The sequence below is a fragment of the Protopterus annectens genome, chromosome 16.part0 (assembly GCF_019279795.1).
Source record: "Protopterus annectens isolate FY-2018-M chromosome 16.part0, PAN1.0, whole genome shotgun sequence".
Classification (NCBI taxonomy): Eukaryota; Metazoa; Chordata; order Ceratodontiformes; family Protopteridae; genus Protopterus; species Protopterus annectens.
Window position 1 is genome coordinate 809,469,071 of NC_056750.1, and position 25,484 is coordinate 809,494,554.

Here is a 25,484-nt window from a genome sequence, read left to right on the forward strand (position 1 = left end):
GTCATCTGGGTGAATTTTGCCAAACCTTTGAAATAATGAGTTAACTTCTCTTGCTTGTCTTCTGTCAGGTAAGCCATTTGAGAGGCTGTGTCTAGTTTGGCTCCTAAGAAGGTTATTTGCTGGGATGGTTGAAGTCTTGACTTTTGGAAGTTGACTGTGTATCCCAGAGCCTGAAGTAATCGTATGACATAGTTTAAGTTTTTTGTCAACATCAATTTGTCGTCCACTTGTATGAGGCAGTCGTCCAGGTACGGGTAAATTTGGATCCCCTGGAGCCTGCAATGAGCAATTACTGAAGCCAGGCATTTTGTGAATACTCTGGGCGCAGTAGATAAGCCAAATGGCAATGCTGAGAATTGATAATGCTCTGGCCCTGCAAGAAATCTGAGGTATCTTCTGCAACTGTGTCTGATAGGGAAATGCAGGTATGCCTCCTTGAGGTCCACAGTAATCAGCCAAGACCCCTTGCCCAGCATGGGAAGGAGTTGCTGTAGAGTCAGCATTTTGAACTTTGGTACTATGAGAAAGGTGTTTAATGCGGACAAATCCAGTATTGGTCTCCATTGAGTTTCTTTTCTTGGAACAAGGAACAGTCTTGAGTAAAACCCCTGGCCTTGTTCTTGTTGTGGAACTCTTTCTATTGCTTTTATCCGAGCCAGCAGAGAAATTTGCTTGATAGCCTCTGCCCTCTGGTTTTGTGGTAGGTTTGGCATGCCTTGTTTTCTTGGTAAGGTATGAAAATGGAACCTGTATAACCTTGGTCTATAATGTCCAAAATCCATTTGTCCTTTGTCAATCTGTGCCAATTGTCTGAAAACAGAGATAATTTTCCACCCAAGGGAGCTTCTATTTGTTCCTTGGTAGGCGGAAGTAGAGGAAAGTCATTGAGATTGTGGCTGTGGGGCAGGGGAAACCCGTGTCACTTCTTTGGTTTGCTGGCTGCCATTGTCGTCCCCTGTAAGGACCTCTGTATTGTCCTCTTCCTCGGCCACGTCTGTTTTTACCCCTTTGAAATTTTTCAGGATTAGGGAAGGACCAGTTTTTTGAAGGCCAATTCCTACTGAATCTGGGGGGCTGAACCTGGAGGAAATCTTTAACAGTCTGAACTGATTTTGCTTTTTCCTCGATGGACTTTAACACATCTTTAGCATTAGCACCAAAAAGCTTGTTCTTTTCCAAGGGTGCATCCAGAAGTTTTGCCTTAACATGATCTGGTAGAGGTTGTTCTTTTAACCATGCATGTCTACGAATGACTGCCCCTGTCATAGCTGCCCTACATGAAGTTTCCAGTGCATCATATCCACACTGCAGGAAGTGATTGCTGACTTGCTGAGAGTTATGTACAGCTTCCTGCAAAGACTTCCTGTCTAAAGGATCAGGAGAGGCCAATGTTTTCTGTAAATCTTCTAACAGGAAATCCTGATATTGTAACATATGAAAAAGGCAATTAAAAGCTCTCATAGATAAAGTAGTGGAGGTGTAGACCTTTTTCCCCCATCTCTCTAATGACCTAGCTTCCCTGTTGGAAGGCAAGGGATTTTTAGAGGTGGAAGCTGAAACACCTTTAGGTCCCTGAGAAATAGTTTCCAAATCAACAGTATGGGCCCTGAATAAATGGGAATGTGGTTCTGGGACCCTGTCTGGCTTGGCTGGAGCAGGAGGAAGAGAATCAGGGGTAACACTGGAGTCAGAATATAAATCATCCAAAACATCAAGCACAGGAGGAATAGCTAAGGGCCTGTGCTGGGGCTTTTTAAGGAAAGTTCGAAGGCGCTTTCTGGAATCAGAATATTCTTGGCCTTGCCACTTGAAATGATCTCTCATGGTATGCAGAACTTCCCCAAAAGAAATATCCTCAGGAGGGGAGGCCGAGGGGATGGAATCCTCTGCATCCGGGTCCTCATAGGTCTGGAAGAGCTCTTCCTGGCCATCGGAGTGGACAGAATCCTCAGAATCTTCATCTGAAGGGATAGGGTCAGAGGGTTCAACCCGGGGCCTCATCAGAAGGAGGCTGGGATCTTCTCTCAGGATGGGCCTGTGAACCTCTAATCATAGAAATTAAGTCTGCGGCCATAGTCATGATTTGTGTCTCTGGAGTAGGCTGAGGTAAGGCTTTAGCAGTAAGGTGCTTGGTCTTGCTGGCTGCCTTAGCCCGAGTGTAGGCCTTAATAGACATGGCCATAGGAGGCCTGGCAGCTCCACGTGCAGGAGTGACCTTATCTACAGCAATGGTCTCGGGCATTTCCTCGGTTTCAGTATCCGGAGGAAAAACTATAACTGGCGTCGGAGTGGTATCCGGTATCGGAGTCGTCGGTAATGCGGTGTCTTCGGTTCGGAGCGGTGGAATAACCGTCTCAGGGAGAACCGGAGCACTCGCGGTAGGTTTTGGCGTGGAGTCGGTGGTAGACGCGGGCCGAGGATGTCGGTCCCGGTCCTTTCATTTCTTGGGAGTTTGCGATGTCGGAAGTTCCGGCGGCATTGTATAAACAAATTTTTCGCCGAAAAAATCTTCAGCGAACTCCGCCCGGCGCTTGAGAGTGCGCTTATTGAAGCGAGCACAGGCGACACAGGCCGAGACGTCGTGGTCTGGGCCAAGGCAAGGAAGACAGTAAGAGTGGAAATCCTTATGAGGTATTTGTTTACCACAAGAAAGACAATTGTTAACTTTTTCAGTAATTTCTGACATCGGCTGAGGCAAGAAAAGGTCCCCAACGGGGTACTTAGCTTTTTTGATGACTTCGGAATCGAAGAATACAGGAGCTGACCGACCGGCACTTGCGAACTGCTTCTGCTTCGGGCACCGCGCGGCAAGAAATACTGAAGAAAATGGCGTTGGCTGATGCTTATGTACTCCAGCCGCTCTGACGTCGGAGAGAAATGCGACATCAGCCGACTTCGGACCCAGACTTTGGAATCCGGCCGACCGAGGGCTGCCTGAGGCAGGACAATCCATATGTTATGACTGCAGTTGCATTCTTGAAGGACATCAAACATGTTTCTTGCAGATGGATGGCTCCAAGGCAATACACACAGTTACTCGTTAATAGACATCTTCTGAGAGCATTTCACGCATTTCTTAAACCCCAAGGATTTATGATCCTTTGCCTCTTTAGACATAGCACTGGGATGCAGCAAAAGGACAGAAGCCAAACACACAGCGAGGACTAGGTCCTCTAACTTAAAGGGGCCTAGCCCTTATTGCACTAACAATCACACAACTATGAGAACTAGGTCTTCTAACTCAAACGGTCCTAGCCCTGGGTAGAGAAGAGAGAGAGAAAACTAGGCCCTCTAACTCAAACAGACCTAGAAGAGAGAAGACTAAAGTTCTGAAACTACCAAATATACTTGACACACACACAAAGTATAAGCGAGAAACAAAATTCCCACTAGAGGCACTTTTATTCAAAATCTATGTCGTACGACCAAAAGGGTTGAAATATCAAAAACCCTTGTCAACTAAAGCTAAATATCCGACTAAAATCCTAGGCGGACTACTCTAAAAACTAACTAGCTAAACTAGTAACACCGCACACTAAAGAACACTGTACACAGAAGATTAAATTGTGCGCAAACGTGCACCTTAACAGCAAGCACTAATTATCAAACTTATGAACTACCAAATTCTCTAAGCTAATCTAGCACAGCAAACAACAACTAGGGGCAAAATACCCGTCAAATATAACAAACTGGCACACAGGATACCAAGGAGAACAACAAGGCCAACGGCCAGCTAGTTATCAAAAACAATTAACTAAATTGAAGAAAAAGGTATAACAGCAAGAGAAAAACTACTCTAACGATAGTACAACATTAGCGAAGGCTATATAATTTGAAAAGTTAAACTGTAATCTAGAAAAAATAGCAAAATGTGTTAAACTTAGCCACGGCCAAGAAGAAGCACATCTGAACTTGTCGACATGGCAAATGAGATCTGGGAATTATACTGGTGCACCATGGGATACCAACCTAGCTACGAGTCAACTAGAAGACTTTGAGCTTGCTAATAGGCCGAGTCGGAGCCGAACCCATGTGTAAGAATGAAGGCAAGATAGGACTACAGAACATCTAAACTTCCACCAAATGTATAACTTTTTCTGGATTTTTAAACAACTTCTCAGTTTTTCACACAGGGAGAGCTCTAGTTAGTGTGCAGCTCAGTCAGCCACCATCATCAATACAGAGATGCAAGGTATTTCTATGAGGTGGGAAAAAAAAATAAACGACTTAGCAGCTCACCAGATGGAAAGGCTCAGACTATTCTCTAGTCCTTAAAAGTATACACTTCAAAATTTATGCTAACAGCATTAAAGGTCACACTTGAAGCTGCATGTAAAAACAGAATGGATTCAGTAAGTTGCATACAATTAAAAGCAATTTCAGCCAAGACTCTCCACTCAACCATGGGTACTCACCGTTGCTTCACAGCCTTGACCTCCAAAACCATTACTGCTTGTAAGGCAGTAATGGCCATCCTGGTTAACATCACAGTGTGTTTGGATATACTGCTTCACAGGAAATTCGTGCGCTACCTGAAGTGCCCGACTATCCCACACCCTAAATAAGAGCAAAATAATCAGTTTTCTGTGCAGCATGCATCTACAAAGCATGCAATGACACATGGATGCCCAAAAAGTAGCATTCAAACCATACTAAATGTCAAACTCTGTAAACAAAGTGAGTCTCGTATGACATTCCAAAACCAAATTTACAGATACTGAAAAAAAAAGTTAAATAATCTGTGCATTGCATTAAAGCAAAATCAGCCATCATGTCAGTCTAAGTTCTCGTTAACACCATCAAGAAGTATAGCAACAGTTATGCACTTACCATACTGCTGAATCTTGATTATGCATGGCCATCCACTTCACTGGACTGAAACAGTTTGCCACTAGGCACTACAATGGCAAACAGCTTTCCTCAAATAGCTTAAGCTCTTCCCCTACCTTAAACAATGTACCGGTGCTCCCTTTCCTCTAAGATCAACTTTGGATGCCTGATCCTCAAAGAAGAGAAATCCATTAAATCAGGAAAAGAAGGTAGCCACAAAGTGTCGCTGAGGTTTATTAGAAGATCAAGTTACAATTTGAAAGGGGGACAGTAGAGAGATGGTAAACTGGATGGACATGGACAATCAAGATCCAACACTGTGCAAGTATATGACTATTGCATCTTAGATTATTCAGTCCATCCACTCCCCCTGGAAGGTTTAGAGTTCCAAGATAAGATCCTGGACGATGAAGGAAAACATGGACCTGATAACCACATCCAGGTTAAAATTTTTGCAAAAAGTAGGCACAGATGCCCAGGTAGCTGCTGCACAAATGTCATCAACTGAAGAGTTTTTAAAGAATGCAGAGGAAGTAGCAACTGCCTTGGCTAAATAAGCATTTGGATTGTAAGGTACAGACCTATTTAATGATGTATAAATATAGGCAATACATTCAGACAGATGTCTGGATAAAAAGACCTTGGAAAACTTTCGCCCCAATCCTGTTTGAGAAAAGCCTGCAAAATTACTGATTATATTGTCAAAATTGTTTTGCCTGTTGCAGGCTAAACCTAATTTGTTTATGAACATCCAAAATATGAAGGAGGTATTATGTCTGCCTGCAGTAGGAAGGAAAAAAAAGACAAGCAAATGAAGAGATTAGTTCAGAGCAGATGCTGTGGTTACCTAGGGAAGAAAAGGATTTTTACTTAAGAAAAAAAAATAAGTTACATACTTATCATAACATAAGATCCATACTGTCTGATGATCTTCTGGTTCAAACATATGGGTTGTTGGATCCCACTGGATCCGACATCGGCACTCTACCTTAGCAGCTCAGATTGAACCCCACCCCCGGTATCTGGGCAATCCTACAAAAAAAAACTTCTCTAATTCACATAGTTCCAATTTGTAGGGAAAAAGAAGTTATGTACTTACCATAACGTTCCTTCCATCTGAGTAGTTAGACTTCATTTGTCATCAACATGTGTGCTTCGGATCCGGACCAGATCCGTGATGGCAGTTTCACCAGCATCAGATCCGAGCTCTTCACCTTACACATAATACCACTGGATCTCCTTTCTTCCCTCAGATAGAGTTTGCCGCCCAACACACGAGCCCGATTGACAATACCTGACCCACAAGTAAAAGCAAGAGGGCCGCAAGGGTACTATCTCTTGGTTACTCAGACGAAGGAACCTAATAACAAGGCCAGGGGGGAGAAGGGAGGGATGGCTGATGACAAATGAAGTTAACTACTCAGATGGAACGTTATGGTAAGTACATAACTTCTTTATCCGAAGTAGTTAACTTCATTTGGTCATCAACCTGTGGGAGAGATTCCCCAGCTACCACACCCTTGGGAGGTCCTCTCATTGAAGGATGTTCCGGAGCACCGGGGAGCCAACGGATGCTCTCCCTTTGGAAACCATGGCCAATTTATAATGAGAAATGAAACTATGAGATGAGGACCAAGTAGCAGCTGAATAAATATCATCCAAGGATAGCCTGGACCAAAAAGCAGCTGACGTAGCCGTGGACCTGGTAGAATGGCCATGAACACTCTCTGGAATAGACATACCTTTATTTTGTAAACCTGCAGAACGCAAAGGGAAATCCACTTGATAATTCTCACCTTGGAAACTGGTTTGTCTAGAAAAGGTCTAGCGAAGGACACAAACAATTACACATGCAAAAGGGCTTAGTCCTGTGTATGTAAAAACGTAACTGCCTATGTACATCTAACAAATGTAGCTTATATTCCCCCTTGTTCTAAAAATTTAGAAAAAAGACAGGCAGATTGATTGATTGAGTGATATTTGACTCTGAAGCCACTTTAGACAAAAAAGAAGGATTAGTCTGAAGTGAGACCTGTCTTTATGAAAAACCATATAAGGGGGTTTTAACAGATAATGCTTGAAGTTCTGACACTCTCCTTTGCTGAGATGATAGCCACTAGAAAAGCTGTTTTCCAAGACAAAAATTTCAAATCAACAGAGGCAGCCGGCTTGAAGGGTGGAGCAACTAACGCCTAAAAAACTAAGGTAAGATCCCAAGGAGGAGTGGGGTCCTTCATTGGAGGCTGTAAAAGAAAAGTCCCTTTAATGAAGGTTTTGCAAAGTCTGGAAGAAGCCAAAGATCACATGTTTTCGCCTACATGGAAATTCGAAATGGCAGCCAGCTGAACTTTCACCGTAGAAGAGCTGGTGCCATGCTGAAAAAGGTGTGCTAAAAATTCAAGAACCGCTGGCACTGGAGCCGTAAAAGATCCAGATCCCTCAGAGAAGCCCAGTTCGAAAAATGTTTCCATTTACTACAGTAAACATTTCTGGTAGATGACTTATGGGCTGCCACCAGGGAGTCCTGGCAATCAATGGAACTGGAGCAGCCAAGCTGTGAGCTTCAGACTGCATAGGTCTGGGAGAGGAATCCCTGAAGGATGTGAGATAAGATCCGGAATTGGATCCAAGATCCAAAAAGGAGCTACCAGATGAGACCTCAGACAGGGAAACCAGATCTGGCGAGGCCAAAATGGGGCAATGAGGATGACTCTACTCCCCAACTGACGAGCCTTCTGTAAAAACTTTGTCATGAGGGGTAACGAGGGCTATGCATAAAGAACACAGGGAGGACAAGCATGGACCAGAGCGTCTCTGGGGGATCAGAGTGAAGAACTCGCTGCACTTCGCGTTGGAAGGAGAGGCGAAGAGATTGCAGCAAGGCCGACCCCACTCGAGGAATATCTGCTTCGTTACACAAGGATTCAGAGACCACCTGTAAGGCATTAGGATAGTTTTGCTCAATTTGTCCGCTAGTACATTGGATCGACCGAGAATATGCGTTGTTATCAGAAAACGATTGGTGGCAATCGCCCATTCCCACACTCTCATGGCCTCTTGACAAAGGGGTAGGATATGGTTCCTCCCTGTTTGTTGTCATACCAGACCACTGACATGTCTGTCGGAATAGTTCTCAGAGGAAGAAAAGCATGAATGGCCTGCAATGCTAATAAGACCGCCCTCATCTCCAGAACATTGATATGCAAATTGGTCTCATTTAAAGACCACGTGCCTTGGACTGTCCTGCCCGAGCAATGCCCCCCCCACACACCCTAGTCGGGAGGCATTCATGGTCACCGTGGCTTGGGGAGGGGCTACAACAAAAGGACCGTCTCTCTACTATTTCCGGAGAGTGGAGCCACTAGAGGAGGGACATCTTGCATGCCTTGCTTATGCAAATCGGATGAGTCAATGGCCGATCCAATAAGGACCACTGGACCGCCAACATCCACTGCAGAACCTGCATGTGAAGACGACCACAAGGAAGAAGAGTGATAGGGCTCTTAACACCACTGCGGCTGGGGGAAAGGGATACTGAAGAATCGCAAGGATATGAAGATGAAGGCTCTGAACCCACTCTGGTGTCAGAAAGACTTCGGACTGCAATGTGCCTGTTCTCGGCCCTATGTAGTCCAGGATGTGAACCTGTTCTAGAGAGGACTTGGCTATATTTATAGTGATACCCAGCAAGTCTGACAACTTCCGGAAATGATCCCTGGCTTGACAGAGTAGATGTCTGGTGGGAGTGGCAAGGAGCCAATTGTCCAGGTACGTATAGACCTGAATGCCCTGAAGCCTCAAGTGAGCCACTATTGCTGCCATGACCTTGGTGAACACCCTGGGGGCTGTGGTGGGACCAAAGGGTAGAGCCCGGAATTGGTAGTGGTTGGCCCCTAGCCGAAAGCGGAGAAACCTCCTGGAGCATCTGTGCATCTTTATATGGTAGCATGCATCCTGCAGGTCTTTGGAGCACATCCAGTCATTTTCCTCCAGGTAAGGCAGGATGGATTGTAAAGTGACCATCCAGAACTTTTCTTTGGCAACTGACAGGTTCAGAGTGGAAAGGTCGAGAATCAGCCTGGAGTCTCCCGTCTTTTTGGGCACCAAAAAGAACATGGAATAGATGCCTGATCTGGAGTGAACTGAGGGGAGAGGCTGGATGGCCCGTTTGCTTAGCAGCTTTTCTACTTCGATGGCTGCTGCCTCTCTTTGTGCGGGTGGAACGTCCGGGAGGTGAGGGACATGTCACAAAGGGAATTGTGTAACCTCTGGATATTATTTGGAGCACCCAACAATCTGTTGACATGGACTCCCACGCCGTCAGGTGCATACAGAAACGTCCTCTGACTGCCTTCAGAGGAGAGCAGTCAGCAACCCCTCGGGGCTGCTGCGCGGGTCTGTTTGAGAACAGTTCTCAAGACCCGAAGTTCATCGGACCCCCACTGCCTCTGAGCCAGCATCTGTCTTGTCCCTCTCTGCCTCTAGGGGAAAAGGAGTCCTGAGTGTCCCGGAAACACATCTTCTTTTGACCCATGCTGATTCCTGGAGAAGGATCTTTGGGGGTTGGAGAAGTGAATTCCCATGGCAGACCGTGTCTTCCCGTCCTTCTCACTCTGGATAAGTGTGTCATGGGCCGTCTTCACAAACAAGGAAGAGCCATCATAGGGAGCATTTGCAAAAGACGCCTTGAAGAGTTCCGCGAAATGAGATAGCCTGAGCCAGGCGTGTCACCTCATAGCAACACCAGACCCGGCCGCCCATGCTGCTCCTTCAGTAGCATGAGAAAGGAGTCGCATAGACGTGTTGGTAACCTCTTTCAGAGTGGCCATTTGCGTAGAAAATGTGCATTTATCCTCTGGCGACATGGACTCCGGGGGCGACGTAGTGAACTCTTTGAGCAGGTCATGCTGCAGTCTGGTAACATGGGCCATATAGTTCGGCACACTTATACAAAAGGTGGCTGAAGCACAAGTCCACTTTCCCAAACGGTCCATCATCCTGGGCTCTCGGTCCAGGGAATGGACAGTGGAATGCTCCTGAGCCAGTTCCTTCCTCCTGGCACCCACTACCACCATGGCATCCACTGGGGATCCTTTATTCCAGCTCGGTCTATCAGGGGGCTCAAGATCTTATCTGGACAGTTTGTGATTGGCTCCATGGTATCCAGTACTTTTCATGCTCTGGTGGTAATGAGGTCCACCAGGGGGATCTACGGGGGAGGGGGGTGAAGGGGGAGCACACACACACCCAAGAAGTAGATGTGCCCATGTCGAATGCTTCCAGAAACACTGACTCGACCGAGGAAGGCTTGGGGGTGGACCAACCCCCCAGGTGTAGGATTTCCATGATGTCTCCAAATGAGACATCCTCAGTGGGTGATCTTGGGGAGCCTTCCCCTTCCTCCAAGTCAGTATCTTCCGTGAGGGACTCGGGGGGGGGGGGTCTAAGTGCCTCCTCTTGCACTTACGTTTGTGAGGAACCTCTTCGGTGGAACTCTCTGGAGAGGACTCACGAAATACTTGGGGTTATTCAGGGGAAACAGTCTGGGGCATGTCGATCACGGGCTGTCCCTGCATGGGCAGACTGGCAGAACATGCACCCAGAATAGAGGGGGTCGGGGCGGACCCCAAGGAGATAGTCAGAGGCCTCGATCCATTAGCGAGAACCCTTTCCACCACACTGAATGCCGAGGGGGAGCGAGCCTATCGAGCAACTGACAGAGAGGACGCCCTCCCCGAATCCAACACGGGGATCAGAGCCGAGCCCGAAGGTGGCAAGGGGTAGGTCTCAGCCTGACAAAGACAGAGCCAAAAAGGAAAAACCCAACCCCTCGGATCCGATGCCCAGGCTACGGCTCTGACCCAGTCGGATCCGACACGCTCAAGGTAACTGCCGGTGTGAGGTAGATAGTACCATCGGCGGCGACCCCATGAATCTGGGACCTCTCGGATCCAGGAACTCCGAAACCAGAGGACAGATCGAAGAAGGAGCAATTGGGGCAAATAGTGGCAGTGAGCTACCCCCTCCAGAGCGAGAGGAAGCCAGCAAGTCCCCCATCTGAAGCGGAGTGTGAACAAACCTTCACATCAATCTGTCCATGTCTGCTTCAGAAAGGCTTCTAATTGACCTAGAAGAGGCCACCAAAGCCAGCCTAGAAGGACAGTCACTGGAAGCGCTAGATGAAGGCCGAACCTCCTCCGGCTCCAGGGTAAAACCACGGAGATCGGAGCCGAGGGGATTCAGCCTGGAAGGTGCAGGAAGCTTAGAAGGAGGATCTGTCGAATCCATGCGCTCCGGGGATCTATTCCTCCCTTTCACTTTTTCACAGTGCCCCTCTTTCTCTTTTTTCTTCTCTCTTTCCATGGGTCGGGAAGGCAAGTCCCAGTCTGGGAGGGAGGAGAGGACACAACAGAAGTGGAGGGAGCTGTCACAGCTGTAACCGCCACTTCTTCTTCTTCTTTCGGCTGTTCCCGTTAGGAGTCGCCACAGTGGATCATCTGTTTCTATTTTTTCCTGTCCTCTGCATCATGCTCTTTCACACCAACCGCCTGCATGTCCCCTCTCACCACATCCATAAACCTTATCTTAGACCTTCCTCTTTTCCTCTTACCTGGCAGCTCCATCCTTAGCATCCTTTTCCCAAGCATCCCTCCTCAGCACATGTCCAAACCAACGCAATCTTGCCTCTCTTGCTTTGTCTCCAAACTGTCCAACCTGAGCTGACCCTCTAATATACTGATTCCTAATCCTGTCCATCCTAGTCACACCCACTGCAAATCTTAACATCTTTAACTCTGCCACATCCAGCTCTGACTCCTGCCTTTTTGTCAATGCCACCGTCTCCAACCCATATAACATAGCTGGTCTGACTACCCTCTTGTAGACCTTCCCTTTCACTCTTACTGGTACCAGTCTGTCACAAATCACTCCTGTCACTCTTCTCCACCCATTCCACCTTGCCTGTACTCTCTTCTTCACCTCTTTTCCACACTCACCATTACTCTGAACTGTTGATCCCAAGTACTTAAACTCATCCACCTTTACCAACTCTACTCTCTGCATCCTCACCATTCCTCTACCCTCCCTCTCATTTACACACATATATTCTGTCTTAGCCCTGCTGACCTTCATTCCTCTCCTCTCAAAAGCATATCTCCACCTCTCCAGGGTCTCATCAACCTGGTCCCTACTCTCACTACATAGCACAATGTCATCTGCAAACATCATAGTCCATGGGGCCTCCTGTCTGATCTCATCTGTCAACCCGTCCATCATCATTGCAAATAAGAAATAATCTGTAACCGCCGCTACAGAAGACAAAAAGGCAGCCATCAATGTGAAAGGGAGAAGCCCCAACAAGATTAATTTAGCCTTACGGTCTTTTAAGGCCCAGGGGTTAAGCCCCACATATATTGTGCACTCAGTGGTCAAATGAGCGGCCCCTAACCAAACAACGCACAGAGTGTGGCCATCCGCAGGGGATAACTTAGGGCCACACTGTGCATTGCATTTTCTGAAGACCAACTTATGTCTGCCATAATAGTGGCTGGTTACCCAACCCCAAAACTCACACACTCAAAACACAAGGCGGGAAAAGAAAGAAGGCCTACACTAACACAACTACTATAGACATTTTTTTTTATTTTAAAATAACACTAAAACTCAATGGAGAACGGGAAAGGGAGGAATAAAGGGACTTAAGGAATTAGGAAACACACACACTTACACTCAAAACACCCCAAAACAACAGTCTTACCACCTGGAGCTCAGCGATCACGATGCAGGTGAAGTCGCAGCAAACGAGATCTGGGGGAAGGATGGAGATGCAATGGTATTATGGGTAAGGGGAGGAGCTTGGACCTCGGATCTGATGCTGGTGAAACTGCTGTCTCAGATCCGGTCCGGATCCGAAGCCCACAGGTTGATGACCAAATGATTTAACTACATCAGATCAGTAGTTACAGCCTCACATAACTGTGCACACACAGGGTTATAAATGGTATACTCAATCATATCAAAGCCATAGGTGATAAATGGACATGGGCATGAGGGAGGGAGTCTGAATGGGCTGAAAATTCAACAACATGGGTGTAACACTATAGTAAGTAAATAATAAGAAGTTATGTACTCACCACAACGTTCCATCTGAGTACGTATCTTCATTTGTCTGCAACCTGTGGGATACGGATCCGATCTTGGATCCGAGCCGGCAACATCTAACATAGCATAGATCTGAGCTCCTAGCTCCTCCCCCTTACCCATAATCCCCTGCCTGCCCTAACTGACCTCAGATCAAGTTTGCCCTATAGCACAACAGATAACAGGTGTCCCAATGGGAACATATGCTAATAACACAAGAGCGATCCAATCGGTCAGGGGGAAGGAGGGGGGGATGGTTGCAGACAAATGAAGATACCTACTCAGATGGAACGTTATCGTGAGTACATAACTTCTTAATCTGAAGTAGGAACTTCATTTGTCAGCAACCTGTGGGACAGAGTCCCCAGCTACCCAAGTCTTGGGTGGCCTTCATGGAAGGATATTCCGGAGCACCGCAGAGCCAAAGGACGCTCTACCTCGGGAAATAACATCTATTTTATAATGGCTGATAAAGGTGTGAGATGAAGCCCAAGTGGCTGCGGAACAAATCTCATCCAGTGGAACCCTAGCCTGAAAGGCTGCAGAAGTGGCAACGGCCCTAGTAGAATGAGCATGGACTCCTTGAGGTGCAGGCCTTCCCGAACTCTGATATGCTAACAGAATACAACTCGAGATCCATCTACAGAGAGAAACCTTAGAAACTGATTTTCCGAAATTACTTTTGGCAAAGGAGATAAACAACTGATCGGATTGCCTATGACCAGCAGTTCTGTGGATATAAAATTAGAAGTTATGTACCTACCATAGTGTTCCATGTTAGTTGTCTTCTCTCGCCTTCTTTCTTGCTGGATGGGTTCGGAGCCGATCCTCGGCTCCGACTCGGCACTTGCTTTAGCTCGAGAACTCCTTTTACCAGCTCGAGGCAACCCTATATCCCATGATGCAAGGCGGAACTACCTCAGATCTCGTTTGGCAGCTAACTGACCCTGCTAAAGACTATCCTAACATAATTAGGAACCGTGGTTCCTAAAAGAAGTCCTCATAACAATGCTCCAGAGGAAGCAATCTAATAGGAACTCTCCAAGATCTGTCCAGGCCAGGGGGAAGGAGGGAGGGACGCAAGAAAGAAGGCGAGAGAAGACAACTAACATGGAACGTTATGGTAGGTACATAACTTCTAAATGTTAAGTTGTCAATCTCGCCTTCATTCTTGCTGGATGGGACAGCGTCCTAGCACCTGTATCCCGGGAGGCTCAATGGAACAGACTCTTGAGAACTGTGGAACCAAAACTGGCCCTATCTCTGGAGGCCAAATCCAACTTGTAATGAGACACAAAGGTATGAGGCGTGGCCCAAGTAGCTGCTGCACAAATAGTGTCAATGGGAAGTCTATCCTGAAAGGCTACAGAAGTGGATAGACTCCTGGTCGAATGTGCTTTTGGCTTAGAAGATAGTTGTTTGCCCTTAGAGAGTACACATAGGAAATGGTGGAAGTCAACCATCTAGATAAGGTCACTTTAGAAACTGGAAGACCTAACCTGTTTTCTGCATAGGAGACAAACAATTGGTCTGATTTTCTTATTTGTTTAGTCCTATGCAAGTAGTACCTGAGCTGACGATGAACATCCAAAAGTGCAGCTTCTGTTCAGCTCTGTCAGAATAGTTAGGAAAGAAAACTGGTAGATCAATAGATTGGTTAATATTGGTTTGAGATACAACCTTGGGAAGAAAGGAAGGGTTAGTTCTTAGAAACCCTATCCTTATGAAAAAACAGATAAGGTGAACGAATACAGAGGGCCTGAATCTCAGAAACTCTTCTTGCAGAAGTAACAGCCAGTAAAAATATAGTTTTCCACGTCAATAACTTTAAAGAACACGTAGCAGACGGTTCGAAGGAGGTAGAATTAGGGATGCCAACATTAAGTTTAGATCCCATTGCGGAGGAGGATGTTTCACAGGCGGTTTTAGGAGAAAAACTCCACTTAAAAAGGCCTTGCATAACCTATGAGACATGATGTTATTGTCATGCAAGCCAACATGATACTTGGAAATAGCAGCCAGTTGTACTTTGACTGTAGATGACGAGGATCCTGAATGAAAAACCTCCGCCAGGAAATCCAAAACAGAATGTACAGGAGCGGTAAAAGGATCAATATTTCTGGCGTTTGCCCAAATTGAAAAACGTCGCCACTTGCTAGCATAAATAGTTCTAGTGGACGACTTTAAAGAAGACACTAAAATGTCTCTGACTGAGTCAGAAATCATTGGTAGCCTGGCTAGGGAAGGAAGTGGAGCAACCAAGCAGTGAGGTTGAGAGAATGAATGGCCCGGTGCTGCTGACCCGACTGGTGGATCAAAAGATCCGAAACTGGGTCCAGATGCCAGGGCTGCACCAGAAGATGACGATGTAGAGACGGAAACCAAATTTGTCAAGGCCAATATGGAGCAATGAGGATCAATTTGGCTCTCAAAACGGTGGCTTTCTGAATGACTTGTGGAATCAATGGAAAGGGAGGAAAAGCATAAAGAAGTCCCCGAGGCCAATCCTGGGTTAGAGAGTCTCTCAAGGGTTGGCCTGGAAGGGAAATAGTGTGAAGTAATCTGGGCACTTGCTGTTTTGAGGGTAGCGAAAAGATCGCAACAAGGAGTGCCCCACTTCAGAAAAATCTGATCTACTACAGATTGATTGAGAGACCACTCGTGAGGCATCAGAATAGATCTGCTTAGCCTGTCCGCCAATAGGTTGGACCTGCGGGATGTGCGTTGCTATCAGAAACCGCTGAGAAGAGATCGCCCATTGCCAAAGTCTGAGAGCTTCTCGACATAAGGGATAGGACCTGGTTCCGCCCTGTTTGTTGATGTACCAGACCACGGACATGTTGTCCGTCTGTACTGCAATAGTCCCGTGGGAAGAAAGTCGCCGAGGGCTTGCAGCGTTAAAAGCACTGCTCTCATCTCCAGGACATTTATGTGCAGATGGTATTCTATGGGTTGCCACGTCCGTGGACCATCCTGCCCTGATAATGCCCCCACCCAATCAGGAGGCATCCGTGGTGACTGTGGCAACTGGAGGAGGGGAACAAAGGGTCGGCCCTGATGAAGAAGAGGGAAGATATCCACCATCGTAGATGAGCCCTGCGACTGTGTTACCAAAATTTCGTGTCTCATAGGCAGATTGTGTACGACCACTGCGTGAATAACATCCACTGCAGGAGACGCATGTGGAAGCGAGCCAGTGGAAGAAGAACAATGGCCGCAGCCATTAGGCCTAGAACTTTCAAGACAAACCTGGCTTTGATCTTGTTGCTTAGTAACAGAAGCTGAACAAATTTCTGGATGTCCAGAATCCTTTGATCTGTTAGCCTGGCTAACATTTTGGCGATATTTAACTCTGCCTATAAAAGTGATAGATTGGGGAGGCAGCAGGGAGGCTTTTTCGAAATTTTACGAAATTCCCAGTTTCTTGCAAAGCTGTAGGGTGTAGTCTCTGGACCGAAGAAGCTGATGCTTGGTGGTGGCGGAGAGGAGCCAGTCGTCCAAATAAGGAAACACCTGGAATCCTCGACGTCTCAGGTGAGCTGTGACCACTGCCATGCATTTGGTGAACACTCTGGGGGCTGAAGTGAGGCCAAAGGGCAGTGCTCTGAATTGGTAATGACTGGCTCCCAGCCAGCGGAGAAACCTTCTGGAGCGTCTGTGAATCTTTATGTGATAGTACGCATCCTGAAGGTCTATAGAGCACATCCAGTTGTCCTTGCCCAGAAAGGGCAGAATGGATTGCAGTGTGACCATCCGGAATCTTGCCTTTTTGACAGACTTGTTTAGTCTGCTTAGGTCTAGTATCGGTCTCCAATCTCCCGTCCTTTTGGGGACCAAAAAGAATCTTGAGTAGAAGCCGGATCCTACTTGGTCTGCCGGCACTGTCTGGATGGCTCTTTTTTCCAGGAGTTTTGAAACTTCCTGTCTTGCCAAATCCCTTTGACCGGGTGAGATGTCTGGAAGGGATTGTAGAGGTACGGGAAACCTTTCAAGGGGATTTTGTAACCCTCGGATATGATCGACTGTACCCACTTCTCTTGGGATAGGGATTGCCAGGCTACTGGGTACAGTGAAATTCTTCCCCCGACTGCCTGCAAGGGTGGACAGTCGGGCAACACCTCAGGGATGCTGAAAGGGCTTCTCAGGAAGAGACTCCCTGTTGCCCTGGTTGTGAGGACCCCCCCTGCCTCTAGGGCGTCTATTATTGTTACCCCTCTGCCTCTGGGGGTAAACTGACCACGTGTGTCCGGTGTAGCTCCTTGGGCTTTTCGAACCACATCTTCCCCCTTCTGACCCTTGGGATAAGGTCTAGAAGGAGTGGAAAACTGGACTCCAACGGCAGAAAGAGTTTTACCGTCCTGCTCACATCTGGTCAAAGTATCCTTCACCTGAGGTCCGAAGAAAGCCGAACCGTCAAATGGGGTGTTGGTGAAGGACGCCTTAAAGGGGTCCGCAAAATTACACAGCCGCATCCAGGCTTGACGTCTAAGAGCAACACCTGTGCCTGCGGCCCTGCTCGCTCCATCGGCCGCATAAGATATGAGCCGCATGGAGGAGTTAGATATGGAATTCAGGATAGCAAGCTGTGAGGCAATCTTTTCCTGCGCCCCAGCAGCAGAAGGATCCTGGACTACTTCTCCCAGTTCCTTGAGAATATCTCGTTGAAGCCTGGTGAAGTGACAAAGGTAATTCAGCGAGCATAGCAAAGGTCGCTGAAGAAAACATCCGCTTTCCATACCTGTCCATGGTCCTAGAATCCTTATTAGGAGGATGGACAGGCACTGAAGGATCCGCCAGTTCCTTCTTAGTGGCCGCCGCCACCACCATAGCATCCACAGAGACACCTTTGGACAGGAACTGTTTATCCGAAGGGGCCGTGATGAACTTGGATGGTCTCCTGGGGACAGGTTCCACAGAATCTGGAGCCACGCCTTCCGAGCCACTACCTGCATGAGTGGGTCGAAGGCGGAGACACCCAGGAGGTGGAGGGTGGGATCCAAAGCCTCCAGGTATACCGACTCATCCTCGGAGGGGTCAATGGAGGCCAATTCCCCTCTGTTTGAGGAGCTCAAGGATGTCTGAAAAGGAGACATCCTCAGAGGGGACCGTGGGGAACCCTCCGACTCATCTAAGTCGGTATCAGATGTAGTAGACTCAGGGAGTCTGTGTGTTTCCTCTTACACGTCCTCTTCCGAGGGGTTCCCCTGCAGGATCAGGAGAAACCTCGGAAGAGGAGGAAATTCCCAGTGGGGAAACCTGGGGCGATGGATCCCTGGGCCTGAGAGCAAGAGGCTGGCAAGAGGCATCTGCAGGCACTGATGAGGGAGGAGCTAGAGGGATAGACCGTTGACCAGGCTCAGAGGCCAGGACACTCCTCATCACCTCAAAGGCTCCTCTCCCCGGGAGACCGGAACACACCGCTCGAAGAAACAGGAATGGTCGGCTCCAAGGAGAGAGAAGGCTCGAGGCCGATGTCGGCTGAGCTTACCAAGCGAGCCCGAGAGGGAGGCGGGTCGGACAAGGGTCCGATGCCACTAGCCCCCTCGGAGCCGACAGTGGAAACCCGACGACCGGATCCCTCCAAGGAAGGTCTCAAGGAGGAGATCGGAGCCGAAGACGACGGAGCCGAAGGATGAATCGGCTCCGGCATCGAAACAGTCGCTGTCCCAAGAAGCTCTGGCTCCGAACTCTGGTGTGGAGTCAGAGGAGGAATCTCAAGAATCGGGGCTATAGCCGAAGTCTGTTGAGACGGGCTATGGAGCATTTGGGCCAGTGCCTGAGACTTCAACAGCCTGCTTACCACCCTCTCCAAATCGTGGTCAGACAGCCTGGAAGATCTCGAAGATCGGCTCCGATGGCTCCGCTCCGACAAAAGAGGAGACCCCGGAGCCGAGTGGATACTCAGTATAGAAGGGGACCGGGATCTCTTACGGGTCGAAGCCATCGGAGCCGAAGTCCCTTGAACCCCAGATGGAGCCGAGGATATCTCGGCTCCGATGCTGGATAAAGTGTCGGCTCCAGACGGAGCCAACAAGGCCACAGTAGTCAGGGTATCGGAGCCGGCCGGCACCGAACCCACTACTCGAACATAAGAAGTATCGACTCCAGCCGGGCGATATCGGCCCCGACGGAGCCGGAGCCACCGGAGGAGGCTTGGACACTGTAGCCTGAACCTTCGGTGGCTTAAGAGGTTTTCCTGACCCTGACTTAGGAGGAGAACCTTCAGGTTTAAGTAAACCTCGGAGGATTAATTTGTTCCTCCTTTCCTGCAGGACTCTCTGGCTAAAAGCATGACACAATGCACAGGAGTCCTGCAGGTGCAAAACCCCAGGCAATAAACACAAGAAGTGTGACCGTCTGTCAGAGACATTTTCTGACAGCACTGGTCACACTTCTTGAAGCCTGAGACCTTGCCTTCTTTTGACATCCTAGAAGGGAGAAACACAAACAGTCCCAACAAACACACCAATTAATCCCTTACACAGACACACAGGAAGGGAATAACTTGGGGAACTAGGCCTGACTAAAAACTTTAAACTGAAACTTTTTATAAAAAGTTTAAAAGGAAGGGAATAGGGTGGGCTGTAACTAAGTACAGGCTAAACTAACACTAAAGGGAAAAAATAAACCCCTAACTAATTTTACCAAGAAAAAACTTACCTCAGCTGGCAAAGGAGACCTCTTTCGCTAAGCGGCAAACGAGATCTGGGGTAGTTCCGCCTTGCATCATGGGATATAGGGTTGCCTCGAGCTGGTAAAAGGAGTTCTCGAGCTAAAGCAAGTGCCGAGTCGGAGCCGAGGATCGGCTCCGAACCCATCCAGCAAGAATGAAGGCGAGATTGACAACTTAACATACATAATTGTCTATGTACGTCCAAGGAATGAAGCTTGTACTCTCCTTTGTTATGAAAGTTGGGGAAAAACACTGGGAGATTGATGGATTGATTGATGTTCGCTTCTGAAGATACCTTAGGTAGAAAGGACGGGTTGATTCTGAGGTAAACCATATCCGGGTGAAAAACCAAATATGGTGGTTTGACGCAAAGGGCTTGCAATTCCGATACCCTTTTGGCTGAAGTTATGGCCACCAAAAAGGCTGTCTTCCAAGAGAGAAATTTGAGATCAACCGTGGCAGCCGATTCGAATGGGGGACCAGTCAAGGCCTGCAAGACTAAGGATAAATCCCATGGAGGTACCACCTCTTTAACTGGAGGCCTAAGGAGGAAGGTACCCTTGAGGAAGGTCTTACACAGTTTGGAAGTGATAAGAGGGCCAGACTCTTGCCCCACGTGATAGTATGAGATTGCTGCCAGTTGTACCTTGACTGTGGAAGAACTAGCCCCCTGGTGAAAGAGAGAGGGTAGAAAATCAAGAACCGACGATATCGGGGCTGTAAACGGGTCTAAACTACGGTGTTTTGCTCAAATGGTGAAGCGTTTCCACTTACTCCGATAAACCTTCCTGGTGGAAGGCTTGTGAGCTGCTACAAGAATGGCTTTAACCGGTGATGAGATCCCGGGAGTCCTTATGAGGAGTGGAACTGGAGCAACCAAGCCGCCAGCTTGAGGTTGACCGGTTCGGAGTTGGAAGACCGAGAGGATGAGAGATGAGATCCGGAATGGGATCCAGAATCCATGGTGGATACACTAGGTGAGACCATAGGTAAGGGAACGACGTCTGACGAGGCCAGAATGGGGCAATGAGGATCATTCTGCTCCCCAGCTGCCTGGCTTTCTGTAATAATTTCAACATCAGGGGTAGAGGAGGGTAAGCATAAAGCAGACCGGGAGGCCAAGCATGAACTAGAGAGTCTCTCGGGGACTTCCCCGGAGGGGGGATCAGAGCGAAGTAATCGTTGCATTTGGTGTTTGAAGGAGAGGCAAAAAGATCGCAACAAGGTCACCCCCATCGGGCAAATACTTGCTCTGCCACTTGGTGGTTGAAAGACCACTCGTAAGGAGTCAGGATAGCATGACTGAGTCTGTCCGCTAAAATGTTAGACCGTCCCGGAATGTGCGTTGCTATGAGAAAGCGGTTGATAGAAATCACCCATTCCCACACTCTCATGGCCTTGCGGCAAAGGGGGTAAGACCTGGTTCCCCCCTGTTTGTTGATGTACCAGACTACCGTCATGTTGCCTGTCTGTACCGCAATTGTCCCTACCGGAAAAGAGTTGTGAAGTGCTTGCAACATCAAAAGCACTGCTCTCATCTCTAGGACGTTGACATGCAAAGAGGTCTCTACGTCGTTCCAAGTGCCTTGGACTGTTCTGCCTGAAAAATGCCCCCCCATCCCAGGCGAGAAGCGTCCGTAGTCACTGTGTCGACTGGTGGAGGTAGTGAGAAGGGACGGCCCGTGTGCAGGTTGGGAGACAGGAGCGATTTTCTGCAAACTTTGCTTAAGGAAACGGGGTGAGACAGAGGGTTGCAAGACAGGGACCATTGTACCTGGAGGGTCCACTGTAGAACCCTCATGTTCAACCGGGCCAATGGTAGCAGAGGAATTGCAGCCGCCATAGATCCTAGGGCCCTCAGAATCAATTCCGCCAAAGGAGTTTGCAGATGAAGAATGGCCTGCACGTGTAACATCAGGTTCCGAAGTCGATCTGGAGTCAAGAACGCAAGCATCTGTCTGGAATCCAGTCTTGCCCCTATAAAATCTAGCACCTGTGTAGGGATGAGAGAGGATTTGGTCATGTTGATGGTTAATCCCAATAGTGGAGCCAGACCGAGAAAATAGTCCCTGCCTGAGCAAAGTAGATGCCTTGTTGGGGCTGTGAGGAGCCAATCATCCAGGTATGGAAAGACCTGAATTCCCTGGAGTCTCAGGTGGGCCGCTACTACCGCTAGGACCTTGGTGAACACCCTGGGGGCTGAGGTGAGACCGAAGGGGAGGACCCTGAATTGAAAGTGACTTGCTCCCAGCCGGAAGCGGAGGAACCTCCTGGAACGCCTGTCCACTAGAACGTGGTAGTACGCATCCTTGAGGTCTATACAGCACATCCAGTCGCCCTCCCGCAATAAGGGGAGGACGGATTGCAACGTGACCATTCGGAATTTGTTTGGGTACCACCAGGTTTAGGAAAGAGAGGTTGAGGATGGACCTCAAGTCCCCCGTCTTTTTTGGCACCAGAAAGAACCTGGAGTAAAACCCTGATCTGACTTGATCTGGGGGGACGGGCTGGATGGCTCTTTTTTGTAGAAGCTGCTGTATTTCTGCAGCGGTCGCCTTCTTTTGACTGGGTGGGACGTCGGGAAGGCTTCTGATTCTGGGGTTGGCTATGAAGGGAATTAGGTAACCTCTGGATATAATGCGAAGCACCCAGCGGTCTGTTATGGACTCCCATATTGCCAGGTGCTTCGAAAAATGCCCCCCGACTGCCTCCAGAGTGGAGCAGTCGGGAAACTCCTCAGGGGTTCTGCATGGGCCTCTCAGAGAAAGGTTCTCTGGACCCAAAATTCCTCGGACCCCCTCTGCCTCTGGGGCGGCGTCCTCCCTGTCCTCCTCTGCCACGAGAGGACTGGTTGTCCTGTGCAGACTGAGATTGATGCGATTTTCGGAACCACATCTTCTTCTGACTCTTTTGGTTCTTGGAAAAGGACCTCTGGGGCGCAGAGAAGCGGACTCCGACGGCAGACAAGGTCTTCCTGTCTTTCTCGCTCTGGACAAGTGTGTCGCGAACGGTTTTGCCGAACAGTGCAGAACCATCAAAAGGGGCATTCGCGAATGACACCTTAAAGGGTTCCGAGAAGTCACAGTGACGGAGCCAGGCCTGTCTCCTCATGACAAGCCCGACTCCGCCAGCTCTAGCGGCTCCCTCTGTAGCATGAGACAATAGCCGCATAGAGGTATTAGAGATAGAGCGGAGGGTGGCCATTCGGGAAGAGTACAAATCCTTGTCTCCCTCCGACATGGACCCCGGGGGGGGGGAAGCAGCGTATTCCTTAATTAGGTCCCGCTGCATCCTAATAACGTGTGCCATATAGTTCAAGGCCCTCATAGAGAAGGTCGCTGAACTGAAGGCCCGCTTCCCAAGACGGTCCATCGCGCGAGACTCCTTGCTCGGAGGATGGACTGTGGGGCTCTCTTGAGCCAACTCTTTCTTAGTGGCTGCAGCCACCAACATGGCATCCACAGGAGGACCTCTGCTCCAATGTGATCTCTCTGCAGGGGGGCTCAAAATTTTGTCTGGGCGCTTGGGGATCGGCTCTCTGGTGTCCGGTTCCTTCCAAGCCCTAGAGGATATGAGATCCACCAGGGGTTCGGGTGGAGGGGACACCCAAGAGGTAGATGGTCCTGCCTCGAACGCCTCAAGGAATACGGACTCGTCAGAGGAAGCCTTGGGGGCAGACCACCCACCTCTGATTTTGAGCATTTCCATGATGTCTCCAAAGGAGACATCCTCAGGGGGTGATCTCGGGGAGCCTTCCCCTTCATCCAAGTCTGTATCTTCTGTGAGACTCTCAGGGGAGTCTATGTGCCTCCTTTTGCACATTGCCTTATGAGGAATCTCCTCGGGGGGGGGGGCTGTCCAAGGAGTCCTCACGGGCTGTAACCTGTTCCACTGGAACTCCTAAAGGCGCTGAGGCAGGCTGCCCAGAGGTCCGGATGAGGGGAGCCAGGATCAGATGAGAAGGAGTGCAGGAGGGAGCCGAAGCCAGGACCGGAGGCCTGGAAGCACTCGACAGTGCCCTCTCCACCGCAGCGAAAGCCGAGGGGGAACCGCTCTCAGAAGGATCCAAGATCCGACTCCCACTCGGATCCGAAGCGGGGATCGGACCCGGCGCCGAGAACGTCGGATCCGAAGGACCAGTGTGCTCTGACCGGGACGGAGCCGAAAGCACACCGAATTCCTCGGATCCGAAGCTCGGCCCACGGCTCCGAGAGGTCGGATCCGACAGACTCGAGGGAATGGTCGGAGCCGAAGTGCTCAGCACGGTCGGCTCCGATCTACCCCCGGATCCAACGTGGCTCGGCTCCGAGCCCAGAATGCGGGTCGGAGAAGGAGCTATAGGAGCGAAAAAAGGGGTCGAGCTCCCCCCCAGAGGGGGGGGGAGGCAAGAGCACTCCCATCTGCATCTGGGCCTGGATGAATCTCCTCATCATCCGGTCCATATCCGCATCAGACATGCTAAAGGTGGATCAGATCCGAGGAGGAGGAGATCGAGAAGACTTGGACGGGGAAGCCCTCTTGGCGGGCGGAGCCGAAGAAGAGTCCTCAGCCCGCCGCTTAAGGTGCTTCTCCGCCGCTTCTCTTTCCTGGCCTCCCTATCCTCCGGAGCCGAAGTGGGAGGTTGAGTCCCGGTCGGAGGAAGGGAGGCAGGGGTGACCGCTACCAGGAGGTAGCAGGCACTGAAGCACCAGAGGCCGAAGCAGAGTCTGGGGGTAGAAGACCCGCCAGAACTAGCTTCGACCTTCGATCCTTGAGTGCCCTGGGGTTGAACGCAGCGCAAATCGCGCAACCCGAAGAGAGGTGTTCAACCCCGAGGCACCTAACGCACCGAGTGTGGCCATCAGCCGGTGAAAGCTTGTGACCACACTCGGTGCATTTCGAAAAAATTGCCTTAGGGGCCTCCGACATACTAAAGTGAGTACACTCACTAGGCCCCTAATCCAGTCACACACACACACGCTACGACCAGCGGGGGAGGGGGAATTAATACTTAAAATAAAACAAGTAAGTTATAAAAGTAAAAGGAGAAAGGGTAAACCTCACACACACACAACCAGTCACTCAGAAGAAAAAAGTATAAAATCTATTTTTTTCTCAAAAAATGCCAAGAGCTCTGAACCTAGCTGTTGCTTGAAGAGCGGCAAACTAGATCTGAGGTCAGTTAGGGCAGGCAGGGGATTATGGGTAAGGGGGAGGAGCTAGGAGCTCGGATCTATGCTATGTTAGAAGTTGCCGGCTCCGGATCAGAGATCGGATCCGTATCCCACAGGTTGCTGACAAATGAAGTTCCTACTTCAGATTAAGAGTTATATATTTACCATAACTTGGCATCTGTGTTATCCTATGTCACTATTCATCACTCTTAGGTCGTGGATCCAACATCAGATCTGAGACGGCACTTTACAGACATCTTCAGGGCTCGAGCTGCTCCCACTGCCATGATCCCTCACTGCCCTCTAATCCCTCAGATTGAGTTTGCCCTACACTAGAAAGCCGCTCAAAGATTTTCACCACCAAGCAGAACCAATGGATGGGGAATGGAGGGAGGGAGAGTGATGAACAGTGACATAGGATAACATAGACGCCAAGCTATGGTAAGTATATAAACTCTATATCCGACGTTATCCATATCACTATTCCTCACTCTTGGGACAGAGTCCCCAGCTACCCTGAATCCTGGGCAACCTCATGGAAGGACATGTCAAAGCACTGTGAAGCCAAAGGAAGCCCTGATCCTGGATACAATATCAAGTTTATAGTGGAGAGGAGATGACCACGTGGCTGCCACACAAATCTCATCTATGGAATGATGACTAATAAAAACAGCTGACACTGCCATGGA

At 49.0% G+C, this 25,484-nt stretch overlaps 1 protein-coding gene across 1 annotated transcript in view; it reads right to left on the reverse strand.

The window, feature by feature from the left end:
• WDR31 (WD repeat domain 31) overlaps window positions 1–25,484 on the reverse strand; it is an 898,065-nt gene that overhangs the window by 304,735 nt on the left and 567,846 nt on the right. The window contains exon 4 of the mRNA XM_044058602.1: window positions 4,416–4,557. Within this exon, the coding sequence (XP_043914537.1) occupies window positions 4,416–4,557 (142 nt within the window). The remainder of the gene's footprint in view (window positions 1–4,415; window positions 4,558–25,484) is intronic.